Raw genomic sequence first — 23,092 nt, 5'->3', positions numbered from 1 at the left:
AGCACACACACTTGCTATATCCTAGGTCTCCGGTCTTTAGTAGTTGGTTGATAATTAGAATAGCGTTCTTCGGGTGACCCAACTGTGAGGGTCCTCTTCACCTTTTTGCCAGAACACCTTTTTAAAAGACCGTGCTTGCCAATAAGCCCCAATCCCGAGAGCTTCGACAGCGACCGCATACTGGGCACATTGTTTATTTGGAAAACATGATCTGGAAAAGGGTCAGTTGGAAAATTGGAATATTTCAAATGACCTGAAAGTAAGTTGGGTAAGTACTGAAGTGCTGTCACTCATCCACTAAACCAGACTGCATGTGCATGTTTTCATGATGTAGGGTTACTTACACATAACTTCTAATGATGCCGGAGCATTGTTTCACCTGCCCTGGAATTTCCTGAGTAAGATTGACCTGGACTGACTTTTAGACTCCCAGCTTAAGAGATTTGCTTTGGTAGATGGGAACCAGTCATAACATTGCACAGGGAGACGGGACAAAGTGCTTGGATGCACATGAGGAGGTTGAAGGGAAAAATAATCACTAGGAGTTCTTTTTCCTATTGCATATTCGGAGCTTTCTAGATCCATCCTCAGTTTAAAAGGGAGAAAAAAGGTTACTGGTAAAGTGCTCTTTTTCTCATGATCTTGCTTCCAAATAATATTTGAAAAAGCCAAAACATTGTATAGACATACAATCTACCAAAATCAACCAACAATTTTGTATCCTATTTCTAATTTCTCCTAACAAGGAGTCAAATGGAAATATTGCGTGTATAGGAAGTTTTCCTCTGAATATACAAATTTCTTCGTGGATTGATTTTCTGGAGGTGTTGCATTTTAACTGTATTTGTTTGAAACGCAGCCAACCGAGCACCGCGCACACTCGTTGAAAGCAGAATAGGCAGGTGCAAACACCGGTCTCCACGTTTCCTGAGGTGAAACTGAATTGCAACCAGAACAAACACATGGAAACTGACCCCACAAGCCTTTCACGAAAATCAGCCTCAACCCAGATGGGACTTAATACTTTCTCCCCACCCCCACCCCCAAGTTTGGGAGGCTCGCAGGAGCTGAAGTCTCTGAAAGTATGCTGACATTCGAAAGCACTACACAGTTTACTGGTCCGGTTTTTCGTCTGAAAGCATTTTTACCGTTGCTGATTGCTTTACAGGTGAAGCAAATTTTCTTTATTACAGAATTTCCATTTAATTGTAAATGCAACATATGCTAAAAAATGACAGTTCTTTGACCAAGGGTCTAACCATTCATTTTGTGCCCCCCCCCCACACACAATGTTTTGATCCCAGAGGTTCAGTTGGGCACAGGGACCCAGAACTTTCACCCTGAAAATGGAAGGTACGTGGCAGTGCAGCAACGGGAAGAGAGGGAGGGAGCAGGAGTTGTCTTTGATCCTTTGGCGATCCCTGGGTTACTCTCTCACAGTTCTGCTCCTCGCCTGCAGGCTCTCACCTCTCACATGTCCTGTCACTGAGCCTGGTCTTCAACACTGTTCAACCAATCTTGGCAGACGATTACATGTTATTAAGAGTTGGCCTGCTACCCTCAAGGTCAATGGCTAAGCACCCCCAGCTGCTCCACAGGAGCAAGAGGAATCTAGCTGCTCCGGCAGAGAGTTACAGTCTCAGACACCTTAGTCTGTTCTAAGAGTCACCATGAGTTACAATTGACTTGATGGCAATGAGAAGTAATAACAAATAGGTATTTACCCAGGTGGCATCTACTCTGGCTTTGTATTTTGTGTCTCCATCATCAACCACAGTGTCTGGTTCAAAAAAAAAACCCGCCAATAGGATGCCTCTTCTCTCATTCAAGGAATGCTTTGCATACATACTTGTACTTAAAGTATTGTGACTGCCTTTTATAGTAAAATAAAAATCATTTATGAATTTCTTAAAGAAAAGACAATAAAGCCAAATTATCTAGAAAAACGTATGGGTATTCATTGCTGAATATATTGGTCTAATTTATTTTTTGAGACGATATTTAGTATTTTCTTATATTTATCATTGGCTGCTTTTTGTTTTGCTAATAAAGAAGAGCAGCTCAGTTATCACGCTGTTCTGATATACTAAGCACATCCTCACGAGTGATCAGTGCAGAGACTAATATCAGCTAGAGGGTGACATTCAGGGATGACTGCGCCAGTGAGAGAAAACTGTTGTTTGAGAAGCTGATGCCTCACCAATAAATACACTGGATAGAAAAATTAAAGAGAGACATTTTCTTTTGGGTCTTGTTTGCCTAAGAACATGGGGTGTCGTAAGAAAGGAGGGATCTGAGAGGTACATGGTCTAGGGCTGCATTCTCGAGGAGAGCACAGCCTTTGATTTCTATTGCTCAGTCACTGCCAGCCCTGCACACCTTACACACCATCAAAAGTGTGTGTGTTTTAAGTATGCTATATTATTTGTAGAATGAAAAAATACAAACAAGTAAAAATCGTTTGCAAAATTAAATATATACTTATATTCATGATCAATAAATACAAACTTACATTCCAGTTTAAAATTTCTTTCCTTTGTCTTTTCTCAGGTCCAATTTTGGTACATAAGCCTTCCTTTCTTATTTCCAAGTTCCTATAATCTTTTCTTTCAGAGCATCTTCCCACTTTGCAGTACCTACAGGGATGTTATAACACGGGTGGTATCCTCTTGAGACTCAGGTGGCAAATGCAGCTTAGTCAACAAGGGAGCAACCAGTCCTTTCAAGTCACCTATGCAAACCAGGCTTATGACCTCTATAAAATATAAGATTGCCAACATCCCATAATAGGAATTTCATGGCTAATCTGAGATATGATTCTCAAATAAATGCCCACACAATGCCTGTAAAACCATAAGCTGACAAACCAAACATTAATACAATAGTTTTATTACCCACAATTTCACTTCATTCTACTGAGCATCTGATGTATTATGAGCAATATTGTGGAGTAAATTCAGAAGCACTTAAACTAAAGGACACCTCCTGGTAAAACTCAGCAGAAAGAAAGTTAGCGATGCTATGCCATTTCTCAGACAGCATAGAAAACTGTCCCTTAATATGGATAAGAAAATTATGCATCAATGAAAATGCAGGATTAGAAATACAGCACTGAGAGTTTCAGTGTGTGATGTTTATATTGATAAGAGAAAACATAACTCTTATGACCAAAGAGAGCCGGTGTCCTTGATGGTGCTGATGACTCTCAAACGGAGCGTCGCGTGTACGGATGCTCTACCAATAAAAAGCAGTGGGCAGGGGGCGGATACGAAATATCGGTATTAAATGCCATCCTGTAAAGTATTTGATGGATGGAAGAGAGTCTAATGCATTTTAAATAAATGCACATCGCACTATCACATAAAGTGAGTCTTAAAAACTGTATTACTTAGGTGCACAGCCCCTGTGGTGGTAGGCATGGCACTGTGGAGGAAGTCTGGTTTAGAACCTATTTTCTGTTCTATTTGTCAAGTGATGGAGGCGCTGTTAGTTATGTTGTCATGTCCCTCAACTTTGGTACATTCAGTGCAAAATATTTTGGGGGAAATTTTTGTTTCGCCTTTACAAAAATAAAAGCCACCCCCTCCTTTTCTTTCCCATGAGAGTCCTTAAAAGGGAACACACTAGCGTGATGCTCACGTAAGCATGGAACATGAAAATGGAACAGGCGATGGTGCATACAGTATGTCAGGTAGGTTCTTATATACATCTTAAAGAACATAGGTATAATGAAGCTATAAAAAATAAACAGAACGCACTGTGTACTTCTTCCTGATATGCTGTGATTAATTGCTAGTTATTTAAAAAATGGTTCTCATGCATTGCAAAGCATAAAATCTGCCATTAGCAATTCAGTGTATAACAGTTCATCTTTAGCCATAATTACACGATACAACTTGCATATAAATTATCACAGACCACCTTATTGCAAATCTTTAAAGTTACTTCATGTTGACTTGATTTCATTTGCGCTCATTTCCCATAAAAGCTGAAATCTCTGGTGCACACCATGCAGGCACTCAAGCAAAAGAAGGAATATTCTCTTATACTTTGGGGCTTAAACGAATGACATGTGTTTGTTTGTTTGTTTTTATTACAGTATTTCACTCGCATTAATTTGGAGACTGGGTCAAGTACTGCCAGTTTGGCTTCAACTGCCTTCAAGGGTCTCAAGATTCTCCAGAGTCCTGAAAATTACGATGAAGCTGATCATGTACAGATTCACCTTGGTCTTGGAACAAATGCAAAACGTTTAACCGTCAAGAAGACTTGTTGATTGAAGGACTGTTGGGTTCTCTGGGTATCACTCAAGCTCGCCCAAAGCCTTCTAAGAGGACTCAAGACCTCTGTCCTGTCCCCCAAAGTGACTGAGCACGCGTTCCTTGAAAACAATGTCAGTCGTAATCGGTGCCATCGTCCGCTTGGAACGTCCACTGTCCAGCCATCCTGCCGGAGGGCAGCTTTGAGCTGCTGTCCATAAGGAAGAAGTTGTGTTTCCGGGTCACTCGAGCCCAAAGGTACTCGTCTCTTCCACTGCTGTCAGGAGCTTCTCGTAAAGCATGGAGAAGGACGGGTACGGGGGCAGATCCAGGCGGTTAAAGCAGGTATGCGCCCTGCAAACAGAAGAAGCGACACAGAGCTTAGGACGCTTTGAGGGGGAGAGACCGTGCACGCGCGCGTGTGTGTCCTTCACGTTTATATCGATTTGTTTGCCAATTGTCACGCTGCTTTTGGAAAGCCCTTAAAAAACATTTTGACTTGAAAATTCAGAATTACATTTCGGCAAGGGAAATGAGACATTTAAAAAATATTTTCATTCCAGTTTCACAGCCATTTAAAACCCAGATGACATATGAGGGGGCTTCCATCCGTTCATGAACAAAATGGTAACAAGGACTTTTTTCCCCAAGAACTTTTTGAAGCCCCTTCTTATACATTACCGTTTGTCTGAGGATTACAACCCCAAGTTCGTTTGTTGCCTGTGTCTCTCTTGGTGTTAGATACTCAGGGCGGGAATATCAGCCCCGCGCAGCACCTGCCTCGTTGTCCGAGCGGGCTTTTGCTCGCGCATCTCTCCGGCCCCTGTGGGTGGGTCATGTTTCCTTAAGCTGGGCAGGGAAGGGCACCACGTGCTTCTGAAGAGCTGCCTCCCAGTTCAGTGTGTGTCCTGGAAATCCCCTGGACTTCCCTGCTGAAGTCGGTTAGCCATTGTTCTGTCTTTGAACCCTGTGCTGTAACCCTTGTTCTCTCTCCTCTAGTTCATAATGCAAAAATAATGGCCACGTAAGCACTCGCTTATGTGTTCCCTTTTAGAAATGCCTACTCTCTTGCCAAGATAGGGAAAAAATATGTTTTCCTGTTATTTGCACCTGAATCACAATAAAAAACAGACAGTCTCCAAATAGTACATCTTATCAGGAAGCCAATCTACACTCCTGACATGGAATAGGAAGCACTCTATTCTGAATGTTCAACAGCTCATGTGTGGGAGCGAAACAGTTTTTTTTTTTTAACTTCAAAAAAGGCTCCAGCATACAGAAGCTATGTTAGTTCTACCAAGTCATGTGTTCGGATTATTTTCTTAAAAATAATTTTACACTTGTGAAATAAATAAGATTACATTTCTAGAGGTAGTACAGTGTAATGAAAAGATACCAAGTTTGAACTTGGACAGACTTGAGTTCGAATGATGATTATGAGTGTGATTTTAGGTGATTTACTAAAAATCTGAATCTCAAGGTTCCCATCTGTAAAGTGGGAATCAAGTAGCTTGTTCTCAGGAATATGCCAGGATTAAATGAGGTAACAGAATTATTTCATCCCTGTCAAAAAGATCAACCCCAATTGTCTTAAATAAGTTGTAAACGATAATGCAAAGCAGGCAATTAGTCACATGGTTTACAGAAATCCAGGGGAGCTGATGGTGCCTGCCTATCAAAAGACACAGCATCTGGGGTCTTAAAGGCTTGAAGGTAAACAAGCGGCCATCTAGCAGGGAAGCAACAAAGCCCACATGGAAGAACACCAGGCTGTGTGATCACGAGGTATCGACAGGATCAGGTATCAGAGGATCAAACACAAACCATTATATCCATGCAAAGGAGAGGGGTCAGAGTTGAGACCCAAAACCCACCTGTTGATAATTAGACATTCCCTCACAGAAGGACCATGAGGTAGGGACCATTCATCCAGGGTGCAGTATAGCACTGACAAAACACATGACATTCCTCTAGTACTTTAATGCTTCCTCCCCCCACAACCATGGCCCCAGTTCTACCTCACAAATCCTGTTAGACTGGCGTATGTACATTGGTACAGACAAGAGCTTTTGACATGCAGAATCCAGGATAGATGAACCCCTCAAACAGTAATGGGAGTAAGGATTCCATGAAGGTCCAAGAAGAGAGGGGGAAGGGGTGGGAAGAGGGGAAGTGATAGCAACCCCCTTGAGGGGGACAAATAACAGAACTGTGGGTGAAGGGATACATTGGACGGTATAAGATATGAAAAAACATATATATAATTTATTAAGGGTCCACGAGGGTGGTAGGGTGGGGGAGGGGAAGAATAAAGAGGAGCTGATATCCAAGGGCTCAAATAGAAAATGTTTTGAAAATGATGGCAAGCACCTGCACAAGTTTGCTTGATATATTTGATGTATTGATTCTTATAATAGCTGTAAGAGTACCCAATGATATGATTAACAATAGTAATACTAATAAAAGCACCATTTAAAAAAGAACACTGTTTTAAGATAGCCAGTACTGACTCAGGAGCCCTGGTGGTATAGTGGTTATGAGGTTGGTTTTTTTATTTTAATAAATCATTCTATTGGAGGATCTTACAGCTCTCATAAAAATGCATACATCAACTATATCAAGCACACTTGCACATAGGTTGCATCATCATTTCCAAAACATTTTCTTTCTACTTGAGCCCTTGGGATCAACTCCTCTTTTCCCCTTCCTCCCCCACCCTTGTGAACCCTTGATAATTTATAAATTATTTTTATTTTCATATTTTATATGATATGCACTGTCTCCCTTCACCCACAGCTCTGTTGTTTATCCCCCTGTGAGGGGGAGGGAGGGGGTTGATGTTGATCATTAAGATTGGTTTCCCCTTTCTCCCCATTCTCCTCCCACCTTCCCCCTACCCTCATGGTATGACTACTCTAATTATTGTTCCTGAGGTATTTATCTATCTGGATTCCCTGTGTTGAGAGCTCTTATCTGTACCAGTGTACAAGCTTTGGTCTAGCCCCAGATTTGTAAGACAGAACAAATCTGTCTTACATGATAGTGTTGGGAGGAAGCAATAAAGGACTAAAGGTTGTATGTGTCACTGGTGCTGTACTGCACCCTGGCTGGCTTGTCCCTTCTTTTTGACCCTTCTTTGAAGGGATTCCAACTGTCTACAGATGGGCCTTGGGTTTCCATTCCGAGCCCCTCCTTCACATTGCAATAGTTGTTCATTTTCGGTCTTCTGATGCCTGACATCCCATCAATAGCGTGTGATCACACAGGCTGGTGTGCTTCTTCCATGTGGGTTTTGTTGCTTCCCTTGCTGCTTGTTTACCTTGAGGCCTTTAAGACCCCAGACACTAAATCTTTTAATAGCCAGGCACAATCAGCTTTCTTCACCACATTAGCTTATGCACCCATTTTGTCTTCAGTGATAGTGTCAGAGAGGTGAGGATCACAGAATGCCAGGTTATCAGAACAAAGTGTTTTTGAATTGAAGGAGCACTTGAGTAGAGGCCCAATGTCCATCTGCTACCTTAACACTTAACCTATAACTATATGTGCATAGACCTCTATCCCTACCATAATATATTACTAAATGTACACACAGATATATACAGCTGTATTTATTCCTCTATTTCCTTTTACTTTCCTCCTGTCTCACTATCATGTTCGACCTTCACTTGGCTCTCTGTATCTTCTCTTGGCTACATTGTATTTGATCAAACCCCACCAGACATTCTATGTCCTCCTGGTCATCGATTTTAGATCTCTTGTTGTTCCCTTGTCCCTGGGTTTGTTGGAGTGGTTACGAGTTAAGTTGTAATCCACAAGATGAGCAGTCTGAAACCACCAGCTGCTCCACAGGAGAAAGGTGAGCCATTCTATTCCTGTAAGAGTTACAGTCTCAGAAACTTACAGGGCAGTTCTACCCTGTCCCAAAGGGTCTCGATGAGTCGACGCTGACTTTATGGCAGTGAGCTTGAATACAGACTCATTTCACTGCTCCTATGACTATGACCTCTGGGAAACACCAGGAGAGTCATCCAGTTAACATTCGCTTCCAAATACACTTTTAAAATCAACACTTCTAAATTACATTGAATGGACTTTCTATTATATGTTCTTTATACTAGAACCCAAATTTGGGTTTCAAGTAAAATGGGAAATTAAAAAATAAATCAACTATCAGAGAGCCCAGTATAAAATATATCTTATGTAAAATATTGAAATAAAAATATTAGATGACAATTTTATCTGTGCTCTAGGGACAGGAGAAAGAGAAGTGAAATATGTTTGGAATATAATTACATGCCAACATTCATTATCTCATTATGCTAAAGAGGGCACCTGATTATTATTTTTAAATCTTCATTCCCTTGGTTATTACTGAGGCTGAGCATCTTTCCCCAGGCCTGTCTGCTTGTTACGCTTCTTGTCTTGTGAGCTACCTATTCATTTTTGTCTGCTTACCTCTTAAAGCTTTGGGGTTTCCTATTAATTTATATAAATGCCATGCAATAAAGAAATTAACTCTTATCTCCTGTCAATCTCCTCTAGCCTGTTTACTTTTTTTTACTTAGTTATGAACTTTATTCAGAGAGCAATGCTAATATGCTTAGGTCTTTTCCTGGTCTGACACACCATCCTTTTCTCTGCAGTCTTCTCGTTACGGTCAGACACGTTGAAAGGATGATCTCCATTGTCTGTCCTTAATGAAAAGGTGTTTCTTTTCCTTTTGGTCGAACTAGTGGTGTCAAAGAATGTGATAGGTCAATATTTGGGACAACTCTTCTTAGCAACGTAACTCAGTTTATATAATGGTATCATGGTGACCACGAATGTGCCCGGATGGGACCATACCAGGTAAACTAGCAGCCCTTATCAGTGCATGGGATTCGAGGTGACTGTCTTAGGTAAGCAATACCATCACCACCAATTGCCATTGAGTCACCATGACTCCTGGCACCTCATGCAAGTCAGAGTAGAACGGTGGGTGCTTACTCCATGGCGCTACAAAAGGCTAAGTTTTTGGAAGTGCATCACCAACTCTTTCTTCTGAGGAAACTCTGGGCAGACTGGACTATCCAATCGCAGGCCTAATGTTCTCTTTGCTTAGGACAAGTCATGCCTGCAGCTGTCATTTCACTTCACTGCTAAGTGAAGCTGGTTTTTACAATCTTGATAACCAAATACTTTCTCCTTAACCGATGGCCAATTTCAGTTAATTAAAAAAGTATCAAAGACCACATACCCAGGAAAGAGCATTCATAAGGAGTAATGTTTAATTTGCTGTGCGCTGGTGGTAGGCAGAGTCTCAGAGGACCACAACTGATCCCCACCTTTGTCTAACCTCTTTCTCTTATGTGAGCAGGCCCTGTAATATGGTAAAGGGGGAGTGGATGGTGTCAATATAATTAACGCCTCTATTGCGCTGTCATTCAATTAATCCTGGGGGATATTCCTGGGTGGGCCTGACCTTAGCAGACAAGACCTTTAAAAGAACAAACATCTAGAGGTTAGAGAGTCAGGGTAGCAAAGACACCGGCACTCACTGTTGCTGGCTTTGAAGAAGTACTGAGATGTAGGGAATTAATGTGATGTATGATAATGGACAGGATTAAGATGGGATTAAGTATTCATTCACCTTAGTGGAAGGTGTGAACCTAGTCACACTCTTTGTTGCCTTTGGGGTACGGTCTGCTAAAAGACTACACCTCTATCAAAGCCACGGCTCAGTGTATCAGAGCCGACTCAGACACAGAGAAAAAAAGAAGCCAGGACCACCGTAAAAGACCATGTTCCAGATCTCTGTCTCCAGTGGTGAAGGCTGAGAACATAGGCACGGAGACTATGGGGCCAGAGCAAAGAAGCCAGGCTGTATGAGACAGAGCAGAGACTGTGGGATGGAAAGCAGGGACAAGACAAAACAGGGTTCTTGGCACACAGAGGCAGGGGCTAAGGGACCCCATGGCTCAGAGGCTACATGAAGACTTGGCTGTGGACCAATGACCATCTCAGACCTTACCATTTCTTGCTTCTAGTAACAGATGAACTTCCCTAGTAAGCCCTCCCTTGCCCCCACGTGATGCTTACCTGTGGGTTCTGTTTCCATTGCAACCAATGATCAAGCCTAGCATGGCAGCAGAGCGCCATGGGAAGAAGGGCTGGTGTTGAGTAGGCAAAGAAAGATGGATGGTAGGCCCTAGCTCATGGCACTAGGGAAGTCAAAGGAGATCAGATGTGGTTCCCTCTCCAAGGCATTTTACCGCTGACGGAAAGAGTGATTTCTGTCAACAACCCAAGGGAGCTTGGGAACAGCTCCTCCCCTAGTGAAGCCTGCAGACAAGTGAACACAGTCCAGCTGGCACCTTGACCTCAAGCCTTGCGGGACTCTGAGAAGAAGCCCCAGCTAAATCTCTGCTAAGTGTGATGATAAAACGCCTATCAAGTCTAGGTGGTGGGGCCAAACTGGGACTAAACAGTGGCTCCTTCATGCCCCCGGATTTCTAAACACAGGAACAGGAGCTTGGGAAGTCTTTTGGCAACTTCTGTTAATAACGCTGCAGATACTACAGAAGCTTCTCCAATAAACCCACCAGTTCTCCACCCAGCACAGGAAACACTGCACACACTTCTTTGATCTTCTTAAATCATAGGATGCAATCCCCATAACGGATCCATAATCCCAGGCTATCACTGCTTCTAAACTGCATGTGGTTACAAACCACACGGTTAATGCAACAGAGCAGAACTTTGCTTCTGAATCAACTGAGCAATTCCTGTGGAGGACGTTTCCTGAGGTTGGAGGTGGCATTTAATTGTGGAGGCTGCAAACTGTTCAGGAAGATGAAATGGTTTCTCAAGGTCAAAGCTGAGTCAGGGGCCAAACCAAGACTAAGGGCTCAAACTTGGGTATTCCAAGGGGAAGTCCACCATTCAACTGAAAAGAGGAGATTAGTGCCCATTGGCTCTGTTTGGAGAATTCTGGAAGCCCGCATGCTAATTGTATCCTACTTCTGACAATGAAGTGCCAGTCTTCAACGCCCAATCAAATCTCATGAAGTTGAAGGACCAGGATGAGTAAGAAAGGCATTCAAACGTTTCTTCGGTGGACAACTGTATCACAGAATACATTAGCTCTGGGGAATATGATTCAGATTGAGTCAGTTCCGAAGGCCTGGGAGATACCAGGGGGGTTTTGGGTGGTCGAACCATCTAGTTCTATCAGGTTTACCAGAAAGCAGGGATTCCCAAAGGGATACTTTGGGGTGCTTAGAAATCACCAAGAAGCTTTTTACACTGGGGATTCTTAGGGGCACCTCCAGGGAGCATACATTAAGAAGTTTGAGGCTGGTGTGGGGAATCATCCTTCAAAGAATCCCTCCAGGTGATTCTGATGCCAAGTAGTCTCCTGGTCTCCACCGGGGAAAGACATCAAGTGGATCAGAAATATCTACGGTGGATGTCTACAACAGTGTTTTGTGTATTTGCAACAATTACAAAACTCCTCATGAACAAGACAGTATTGCTAATAAGGAAATTGAGGAATCACGTGGTTAAATAAATTGCCCAATGTTTACCACCAACTTGTGGTATGCGCCAAGAAGGCGGGGGGTGGGGGGGGAGGAGGGGGGGAACAAAACAAAACAAAACACAGTCTTCAGAGGCGTTTAATGCTCCCCTCCCCCGCCCCATTTCATGTCCTAAGAAAACTCCAGCAGAAAGTAATGGGAGGGCCCTTGGACTCTGTTGATATTGGCAGCTGACATGCATCCAGCTATTCAGTCTCCATAAAGGGACGCTTTCCAAATCGTTCAAAGGCATGGACACTAAGGCTGTAATGAGTTTACCTCATTTAAGTCCATGCAGCCAGACCGCTCAAAAAGGACAGGTCTAAACTCATCTTTGGGAAACTATGCTGGCATCAATATAAGAAAGGCTTAGAAAAACCTCCAGACATCTGGTCTGATTTTATGATGTCTTGATGCCTTCTAGATCCCTCCAATGTGAACCAAGAGGTCAGATGCTTGCCCGCTCTCTTCTCTGCTGCAACCAGTGTTTCTCAGAGTGGGTGATATTCCCCCCCCCCCACCGGGGGGGCACTGGATCAATCTAGGGGGTCTGCAAAAACAGATACCTGCATATCCTGGGCCATGGACTAGAGTACAAAAGTGTTTACTTGCCAGGAGGGCAATTAAAATTGAAAAGGGGGCAGTAGGCTAAGTAAGTTTGGGAATTTATGCTACGGACAAAGAAATAATCTAAATCCAGCAAGCCCAGGGTATCATCCTTGCATCTAAAATGGTCAAAGATCAATCAATCGCTTAAAGTGTGTATGTGAAAGCATTTCTTTGTTCATTTATTCCTCTTTATCCCAAAGTGATTTTAAGTAGCTTGTAATAGCCCCAAGCCCTGGAGGTCAGTGGATCCACATTGAGCGGTGATCTGTCGAGGGGGCTGCTCCTCAGGAGAGACAGTGCTGTCTCTAGTCCCACGAGCAGTCTCAGAAACCCACAGGGGCAGCTCTACCCTGTCCCAGAGTCGCTATGTGTCAGTATTGACTTGATGGCAGCAAATTGGGTTTTGGTTATAAGACACCCCCCCATACACAATAAGATAAGAATATGACAATCAGGATTAATATTGAGAAAGAGAAAACCAAGCCCCTCAATCATTTTGTCAAGTAGATACAGTCCTTGAAATAAAATGTCTTAAACTAATAAAGTCATTTTTTTGCTTGCCTTATAATTTCACATTTCATTCATAACGGTCTTATTTTTAATTGGTGGTGATACCTAACCTTATTATTTCAGTGTCCTTACTCTAATTTCTACCTTTCTATTAAGCTCTGTGGAGACCTGGTGGTGTAGCTGGTTAGCAGTTCAAAACCACTAACCGCTCTACAGAAGAAAGATGAGGTGCTCTACACCCATAAAGAGTTACAGTATTGGAAACCAAAAGGGGTGATCCTGTAGAGTGACTAGAAGTTGGAATCACCTTGATGTCAGTGGATTTTTGGTATTTTTATTATTAAGTTATGCATAAAGCAAAACCATAGACTAAAACACCTTAAAGAAGTCCCTAACGACTCTTGGAACATATCAGTTTTTAACATAAAAATTGGAAATGTGAACTCATGATCTAATTCACCTGCCAAGTCTAGATGTGACGTATCTGAACGTGTGTCCACAGGTTCCTCTCCCGAGGAGATGCGGTGTGCCTGCACTCTTAGCAGTGTTCCCTGCTGGAGGCAGGAGCCGTGGTAGCTTACACCCTTGCTTCCTTTCGTGTTTGTGTCTACTTGGGGTGTGGTGTGTCCTCTCTATCCTTCCTGTCTCCTCTGGCTCTCCTAACCAAACCAAACCAAACCAGTTGCCATTGAATTCATGTCCACTTATGGGCACCCCATGTGTGTCAAGACAGAACTGTGCTCAATCGTTTGTTTTTGTTTGTTTGTTTGTTTGTTTCTCCCTGTTAATCGCTGTGCAGACTGTGCTCTGTATATGGGGCTCTGGCTGCGGGAAAGCAGACATAAAATCCAGCCACCTTTGGCTAGCCAACCCATGAGCCTTCGCTCACGACGGCATTTCCCCAGCAAACTAGGAGACACCTTTGTCTAATCAGAGTCCAAAAGGTGCATGCGGGTTATTAATAGCCCTGTACACAAGTCACGACAACACAATGAGTTAGCAGTCTGCTTTGCAGTTAGGGAAGGCACGTGTACTAAGCCTTAAAGCATGTGTAGGTGTGGAGGGCGCTTCTGGATCAACAAGAGGTAGGATATTCCCAGGAGAGGGCCCAGAAAACATTGCAACACCAGGAAACCTGAGAAATACAAGTGTCCAAGTGACAGGAGCCAAGGCCGGATCAGCAGTGGAGCAGGAGGCAGGACATGAAGGAGCAAATGTGTTCTCTGCAAAGACCTTTCCCATGTGCTATGAAGGTGAGGTGGAGCTAATGAGTGTGATGACACTCATGCTGCTGAACAAGGCAGAGAGCACGGGAAATGAGTGGCGGATTTAGACCTTGAGATCAGCATGAGGGAGCCCTGCTGGCATAGGGGTTACGTGTTGGGCTGAGATCAGCAGTTCAAAACCCCCAGCAACTCTGCAGGAGAAAGACAGGGCTTTCTACTTCCATTAACAGTTAGTCTGGGAAACTCACAGGGGCAGTTCTACCCAATCCTCTAGGGTCCTTGTGAGTTGGCCTTGACTCCATGGCAGTGAGTCAGCAGCATGTGAAAATCAAAGCTCCCAATCACATCGAGGTGATAAAACTCACTTAAAGCCCTCCATGGGTTGCTAGCTGCGTGGCAGCTTCATTAACATAAAAATAAAGGTCTAATTTTCTGGAAAGTTTTAAAAAATAGCCATGATCTCTCTGAGATCACCATACAGCCTTCTTGGACTATGAGGTTTAGAGCGGGGAATGCTGGGTAAATCTCAGTCATAAATCTTTGTGTGGCGCCTTTGGGCCTCTGGCAGGTGTTCCGCAGGGTGAATCACTGCCCAAGAATCATCGGGTACTCAGTACCTCAACTATGCACTTGTCAGCTGCCATGTGGTGGCCAATGAGGTTGGTTTTTTTTCTCATGTCAATAGCTATTACTTCCCTCCCTGTGTTTTGAGAGCCCTAAGGACAAAGACCAATTTATCTCTCTCACAGGTTTTGCACATAGCGAGTGCATGATGAGTTAGAGTGATTAGAGGAATTAAATTAGCAGGCAATTAAGGCCTTATTCCAAAGTCTCATTAGGTCACACTGTTGGTTACACTGCACCTGGATCTATAAACACAGTAGGAACTGCTCCCACTGTGAGAATTCCTCTACCTGGAGAGAACTAGCAGATGATGCGCTTTCAGATGATGCATGGTTAGCTTCTGACTCTGGATGGCCCTGGGAAAAGATGCCGATTGAAGGCAACTCAGTGTAGACCAGTTCCTGAAGGAGCACTGCTCGATGCACGAATAACATGTAACTGCCGTGGGGCGAATGCAGGCAGAACCTCCGAGACGAATACAGAAGTCCCCTCCAGATGAGAGGGGACCAGCCTGGAGTGCTCCAGGCTGGCATGTCAGCAGCCTGTCTGTTCAGTGTTGGAGAACAATTGCAATAAAGTAGATTTATTCCCTCATAACATCCATCACAGATCCAGAGGGTAGGACGTCGTCTACACAAACAAACTACAAAGCTAACTACCCACCACTAAGCAGAGAGAGTGCAGTGATGTGTTTAGACTCAGCGTCTCCATGGGGATTCCTGTCTGCCTCCAGCATGATTTATCATCCGGGTCTCTAGTTACCACAGCAGAGGAGAAGGAGCCGGGGACCCCACTTGCAGTGGCTCCAGGAACAACCACATGTGCACTAAGATACTTCTTGGCCCGCACTGTAAGCAGTGCTATCTGTGGGTACCACACATTAAGTGCAGAAATCTGAGAACAGAGTGAGACTCGGAGTTGTTGGCTGGAAAGGTTGAGGGGCCCTCAATCATTTGTGGCGAGAAAGACCAAGTTGCCTTCCCTCATTACTCCTGTTTGCCAGATGGCTTGTCCTCTTCCTGTACAACCCCTTCCCACTCCTTCAGGAGGAGCAGCCGCCCAGGCTGACACCAGATGATTGATGCCAGACCCATTAAAAGGGGCACTGATTTTCTCTCCAGTGTGCACAATGTCACATTTTAATGCTCACATTAGCTCCCTGATAATAAAAAGCAATACACTGAGGCCACCCTTGAGACAGACCAACTCTTCAGCCTGCACCATTACGAAAGGATACCCCACAAATGGAAATTTTTTTCAAAGTTACCTAGTTAACTATTTTTTTTAAAACAACCTGATCACCTTCAAGGTACTCTCCATTATACTTAATACATTTGTCTCATCTGCGATTCCTCAAACTCATCTGTTTGGATGGCTGACAGCACCTCCCTCATTTTTGTTTGTTTTTTTCACTTCTAGGTTGTCAAATCACTGTCCTTTCGTGTCCCTCTTCATTTGCAGAAACAGAAAGAAGTCCCATGGAGTGAGGGCAGGCGAGTAAGGTGCATGGGGCAAGAGAGGCATGCTGGTTTTTGTCAAAAACTGACGCACTGTGATGGTGGGGTGAGCAGGTGCATTGTTGTGGCGGCAAAACCAATCCCCCATCTGCCACAAATCAGGCCTTATTTGTCACACATGTTACACATTCTTTTCAGAACCTCTAAATGGAAAGCTTGATTAACAGTCTGACCTGGTGGAACAAACTCCAAATGCGCTATCCACCTACATCAAAAAACAAAGGTGCATCGTCTTGATCTTTGATTTTACTTAATAAGCCTTTTGGGAGGTAAGGTGATGATGGCATCTTCCACTGGTTTCATTGATGTTTGCTTTCAAGGTTGTAAGAATAGCACCATGTCTCATCACCAGTAATGACCTTGGAGAAAAGTGGGGGGTCACTTCGGAGCTGTTCTTCCAAAGCACAGCACGTTTCCAAACAATGCTCTTTTTCCTGGTCAGTCAGAGCCCAAGGCACGAATTTTGCAGCGACCCTTCTCATTCCCAAATCTTCCATTAAAATCCACTGAACTGAGAAATAGCTAGGATAACTTCCCCATCTCTCCAATGGCCCATGTCGGTCATCTCTTCAATGGCTCATGTCGATCTTTGAGAACAAATGGATGAATTCTGTTGACATGTAGATGGACATCCAGAATGAGGCCATCCATCGGCATTTCACCTTTTTTGAAAAGAGAAAACCCCTCACAGACACTTGAGTTTTTCCCATAGCACTGTTCTTGTAAGTTGTGTTCAACATCACAGCAGTTTCTGCGCCATTTTTCCTGAGCAGGAAATAAAATTTCACCGCTGCACGATGTTCTCTTTAACTGGCCATTACTAAAAATGAGGTTTGAGCAAAACTACTTTTTACAAAAAACTGACTGTAACCAGAGAGAACCTTCCCAGGCGATGTCACTGGGTGCACTAACTCAGAGCAGGCTGCTCAATGCTAGCCTAGTCAGGGAAAGGCTTACTACAAAAGTTCTGCCCAGTGGAGATTTTTTCCATTTTTTTTTGGTACCCCCTCATACCTGCAAGGAAACAGCAGGGAGACAAGTTCACCTTATCAGTTATGGACTTGACCATTTAAGAAGAAACCTCTTTAAACTAGAGCCTGTTTCACAAATCTTGCCCACACCTAAGTAATACTTTACATTTCATAAGAAAGCGATGATGGCAAAGTTGTTAGTGAAGAAATCGCTCATTTGTCAGATAGGACCAGGCTATCAATTGGAATCGTGTTTGGGGTCTTAAAGGCTTATATTCAAACAGGCAGCCATCTAAGTGAGGTGTCAAGTCCATAAAGAAGCACACCAGCCTGTGTGGTCCAAAGATGCTAACAAATATGAAGGGGGAAGTAGCAGAGCTTAAATTGTGAACACCCAGTTTGCAGAAGGCTATTGGGGACAGCGGGAGTCCAAAACCCGTCTGCAGAGTATCCAGTCAGATTAAGCCTCTGGCAGATCCCCTCTAGCCACAGGCGAGGGACTCAAACGGCTTTCCTATCAGACAGAGATGATTGTGAACTTGATTACGGTGGAGCAAACCAAAGTATAACATGATACTTGTTCAGGTGACCTCCCTCTTGACCCAACCTGAATTTGCTCTAGGCTCAACTACTTCTCGGATGTGCCATGACAGACATTCCTTCTCTGGCTTTCAGAATATTTTTGGTGGTCTTTTCTTTCTTACTTTTAATGTTCATCTTTGTAGTCGTAGCAGTAATTTCTTCCTTCTGGTTCATTTTGCTTTTTATTTTTATTGTGTCTGTAGAGTGTACCAATTTATGAAGCACAGAAGGAGCGGATGCACAGAGGGACAACTGAGCCGGTGGCTTCTCGGGGACACAGGAAAAGGGAAGGGGAAGGGAAGTGGGATGCAAACAATGAATGCAGGAGTGGGCAGGCTCTTGATCTGATTGTGATGATGTATCTAGAACCCTTTTTCAAAAGTGATTTAGCTATGGACATGTTTGATCTGTGAATATTATATTAAGCAAACTACTGAAAACAAAACACAAAAACATCTAAACTTGACCTATGGTTCCCCTGGGTGAAGGAGAAGGAGTGTTTTTCTTAGGGGGCACTGAGTTTATGTTACTGGTGGAGGAATAATTTAGAAAAGGATATCAATCATGGTTGTACAACACGAAAAGTGTAATTAGTGGTAATGAATTATGCATGTAGAAGTTGGAGAATGTTTTGTTCTGTACATTTTTGCCACAATGAAAAAATAATTTCATGAATACAATGAGTACACGGAAGAAGAAAATGTTCTAAAATTGATTGTGGTAAGGACTGTACAACTCTTCTAGATATGATTGAACTGTTGAATTGCATGACATGTGGCTGAAGTGCCGATAAACTTTAAAACATCTCTTGCTCTTGATAAAACGGTACTTATCAAGCAATAGGGCAGGTTATTTTATTTTTCTCAAATGCACTACTCTAGGGAGCACGTTTTAATAGTTACCATCATATACTGACTTCAAGAAGAATTCAGATAAAAGGTGCAAAAGAACCACCACCACACAAATCCTTGGGACTTTCGTACACATCACTGCACTCGGGTGTCACACTACCTTTGGAGCATGAAACTCTTACTCCTGCAGGATGGCGCTGCATCTACGGTCTTGCTTACCTCATACAACAAGTGCGTCCCAGGCCTCAGAGCTGCACCCCATCCCTTGGCCAGGTTGTGCAATTTGACTTTGCTTCTCATCAGACCCAGAAAGTGGGGGATTGTTGGGAAGAGGGTATGTAAAGAGGCTTACTTGTACGATGCATCCTGTATTTATGTTGTGCTCTTTTATGTTACAGTTTGGGTAAAAGCAGCCATCCAGGAGAAGAAGAAACGGCAACACCTGTTGCCCAACTGTGTGTGTGCAATGGTCCTGACGAAAACCACCATTTGCAATGAGTCCACACTTCTTAGAGCTCTCAGGGGGAAGTGTAAGTGGGAGTTGAGTTTGACTCCCCACCCCCACCCCAAGGAACTTCATCATCCTGCCAGCATTACTTCTTGCTGAAGCAAGCGTAATGCACCCCTGAACCCCCAGGGCATTTGCAGATGAAGAAACTGAGGCCCAGAGGTCAAGCGACCTGCACGGTCACAGAGTTGGCTGGTGGAAGAATTCAAACACTGGTCTTTGAGCTCCAACTCTGCTCCTGGTAGCGCCCTGCTGCCGTCTAACCCGCAGGCTAGATGACAGAGCTAGAAGTCAGAACAGCAGGAATCACTTATTAGATCCTCACTTGAGGCCAGGTTGGAGTGTTTTGTGACTGAATGTTTCATATAATCCCCAGGGGAAAAATCTACACGGCAGAAGAGGAAACAGAGGCTCAAAGAGATGACACGTCTTCTTCCAGAGCCCACTACGGCAGAGCTGGGCTTGAGTCCAAGTCTCTGTGAAGCTGGCGCACTGTAGATCCACAGTTGTCTCTCCCTGCTCAGCACACTTGGTGAAAACAGCAGCAACTACACAGGAACAGCAACTACACAGGAACAGCCGGCATGGGTGCATATTGTTACAGTGTATTTCAGAAATGACTACAGAAACATGATCCAAAGCAGGTGACGCCGTTAGCCTGCTACTACTTCCTATCGCAATGCGAATCCTGGAGAGGTTCCCTCTAGGAGCTGAAATGGCTTTATTTAGTCAAAATCCGTTTTGGAGATGCAAACACCCATGTATAAAATAAGAAGTAAGTGCAGTAAATAAAATAGACGGATTTATTAGATCATGAAATGAGAGTCCAGGGATGACTTTGGTGAGGGCAGGGAGTGGCTCGCTCCGGTCACAGTTTGCAGTAAACGTTGGCGAGGTTCAGGCTAACCCTTGAGCTGGCACTGTCTCTGTTGTCTGTGATTACATCCTCAGTCCCTGATTCCCCTGTCATACAGTGACCATTCAGTATTGACCTCTTTCAAATGTTAAGAAGACTGGATTAGAGTTTTCTCAAAGTCACGTGGCCTTAAATTTCAGATGATGCCTTGGTGGTACCTGCTGTTCGTGGGCAGATCACGAACCTCCCCAGACTGCATTTGCATCACAAAAGGAGAGCAACCTAAGGTCCCCTTGACACAGTAGAAAGCCCCTTCTTCCTCCTATGGCATGCTGGTGGTTTCAAACTGCTGACCTTGTGGTTAGCAACCCAAAGTGTAACCATTACCCCACTAGAGCTCCTGTACTCAGAGGCTCCCTTTTATCGACAAAATCCCGTTTCACTGCTGGTCCTCTGCTCCGGCCCTTCTTTCGCTCCAGCTCCCATGTTCTCCAGTCAGCCGTCAGTGCATCTCTTCATGCTATGACGGGGATTTAAAAGTTCCTGGGAACAATGTCATGAACTTCTAGCTTTATTTTTCTATGAAACTTGGAAGTCCTCTCGTACTACCTTACCAGTATCTCACAATTATCAGTAACAGCACTAATGTGGTTTGTTTTTCTATTTCAAGGAAATGTATGATCTGATCATGCGTAAGAATAAAGCGCAGAGAGATTAACATAGGGATAAGCCATGTAAGATTCAGGCAGAAAAAGCACATTCATGTGATGGCGTATTCTTTAGAAACCGCAATAGCAAATTTCAGTGTAGACATTCTAAATCCTTATTCATCTCAAGTCAAAATGAGAACTTTTGGGAACATCCCATCGGAGACACATTCCTAAGACTTTGTGAGTATGACGTACAAAGGGGCTCTGCAAATGCAGTGTGTGTTTTTGGAGATACACTTGAAACACAGAGAAAATAACAAATGTGGCCAGGGTGAATTTTTCATCACAGTTTTTAAGAAAAAATTATTTATATCAGAGATAAAGTCATTTTAAAAGATTTTAGCTTAAAAAATGAACATAGGCGAGCGGGACTTCAAACAGGTAGAGGAAAATGGAAGGAAAAGAGAGTGGGCTTTTCCCAAGAATTTTTGAAGCCCCCTTGTATAGACATGGTGGGCTGTGCCCTAGAACCGCACTGTCATGAAGTGTAAATAGATAGTGTTTCTTCTCTCTTACCTGGGAAGCGCGGTGATTTTCCCCCATTTCTCCACACAGAACCTTCTTGGGCCGTTGCTCCCTCGGAGAGAAGCAAATCCTTCGTAGGGAATGCTGGATGTGCCTGTGACAAACTATCAACCCAAGAAAACAGAAAAGGCCCGGTCAGAGGCCAGCACCCCGCCAGGCGCACCAGGCCGCGTTAGAGCAGAGCGCCGCTCCGGAGGGAGATGGTGGGAGGTGACACGCTACAGCCACAACAGACGGACTGTGGCAGGCAGCAAACAGAGACAAACGCTAAGCAAGGGCAGTGCGTTCTCCAGGGAAACGGGGAAGGGGAAGAGTTAGTAGAAGAGAAAGTACCCGTGCAGCTGGCCACCTGAGAACTTTAAGCCAGTCCCGTACCCCACTACAGACGAACCGAATGGCCGCATCAGCTAATCTAAGGCTTTAGGAAGCAAGGAGCGCTGAGGGCACTCGGGGTTGGGTCCTGTGTTGCCAACTGCAAGACTGGCAGTTCCAACCCATCAGCTACTTTTCAGGAGACAAATGAGGCTCTTCTCTAAAGATTTATAGTCCGTGACACCCTATTATGGGGTCTCTAAGAGTCAGAACCAACTGGGCAGCAGTGACAGCTTAAGAGGCATCAGTCCCCATCAACTCCAGGCCAATGACACCGCTTCAGGACTTGCAAACTGGAGGCCAGAACCCGATCCTAAGGAGCACAACCCAGGTCCCTCCTCATACTCTGACGGAGAATGCCCGGGCTTTCCTCCGCTGGACATGCTTCCATTGCAATGTGGGTAATTATAAACACCAACAGAAAATAATGAGTTTCTTTCCCCTGATAATTTCAGTGAACTTCACTGTTACCTCAAAATTGTGGGGAGACATGAAAGAAAAGAAAGGCCTCTTTATCACAGATTGGGGTCACTTCTCTTCTGCTAAGGTGGACGGGCGGGGCCCGGCCTGCAGAGCACTCTGGGGATTTTTGGCCGAAGGGGCCAAGCTGCTCTGGAGCAGACGCCTCTCCTGCGGTTCTTGGAATGGAGCTGGCGCTTGCTTCCTCACAACTCTAATCAAATTCCTTGACTTGGCTGGGGAGATTCTGCACGGTGATGGACTCACAAATGCAGTTAGAACAGAGAGAAACATGGTAGGTTGCATACATCCAGGTCAACACGGTCTGCATGTATCGAGTAGATGTAACAATTATTTAAAAATGCAATTCAACAATAATTGTATTCATGCAAGAAAAAAATGTCAGCCAATGACATCTTACCTGTAACAACCGTAGTCGTTGTTCATTGTTGAATCTTTCCACTGCAGCCCAGAACCACCGAATTACAATATGATTGTCATGGTATCCTAGTAAATCAATCACAAAAGACCACATTACTTTAACTCTTTCATATTTAGCCTTCCATATTTGTCTAGGTAAACATGACTAAAGACCTCCACACATAAATCATTATCTTGGATTCTTTAAAGATTGTCTATACTTTAAAGAATATTTCTGTAAATATGACCAGATGAGTGCCAAAAGTGAAGCAAAAAAGAACATCTGAATCCACTGAACGAAACCAAGAAGTCTGTTTTCATTTAGTGGTCACGAAGTTAAAGCAGTGGAGAGAACAACAAATGCTTCTCTTTAAAACCCCATCAATTCCGAACAACGTAATTACTGTTGCTGAAAATGCTTCACCCATGTGTTGTTATTTAGTTAAGAAATCATTTTTAAAACACTGTTGAGAGAAGAACACAGTGTTTTAGATTTTATATCACTGGCTAAGTCAATAGCACAATCAATCAACA

The 23,092-nt window shown here is 43.8% G+C and overlaps 1 protein-coding gene across 2 annotated transcripts in view; it reads right to left on the bottom strand.

Annotated features, from left to right (window-relative positions):
* Positions 1 to 1,273: 1,273 nt before the first annotated feature.
* HECW2 (HECT, C2 and WW domain containing E3 ubiquitin protein ligase 2) overlaps positions 1,274 to 23,092 on the bottom strand; it is a 431,089-nt gene continuing 409,270 nt past the window's right edge. For both annotated transcript variants that reach the window (XM_075529169.1, XM_075529170.1), the window contains 3 exons: positions 22,560 to 22,645; positions 21,299 to 21,411; positions 1,274 to 4,613 (listed from right to left, as the gene is read on the bottom strand). In XM_075529169.1, the coding sequence (XP_075385284.1) occupies positions 4,502 to 4,613; positions 21,299 to 21,411; positions 22,560 to 22,645 (311 nt within the window). In that variant the 3' untranslated portion in view covers positions 1,274 to 4,501. The remainder of the gene's footprint in view (positions 4,614 to 21,298; positions 21,412 to 22,559; positions 22,646 to 23,092) is intronic.

The sequence above is a fragment of the Tenrec ecaudatus genome, chromosome 13 (assembly GCF_050624435.1).
Source record: "Tenrec ecaudatus isolate mTenEca1 chromosome 13, mTenEca1.hap1, whole genome shotgun sequence".
Lineage (NCBI taxonomy): Eukaryota > Metazoa > Chordata > Mammalia > Afrosoricida > Tenrecidae > Tenrec > Tenrec ecaudatus.
The sequence above is the reverse complement of the archived record's forward strand: the minus strand, read 5'-3'. Positions and strand labels throughout refer to the sequence as shown.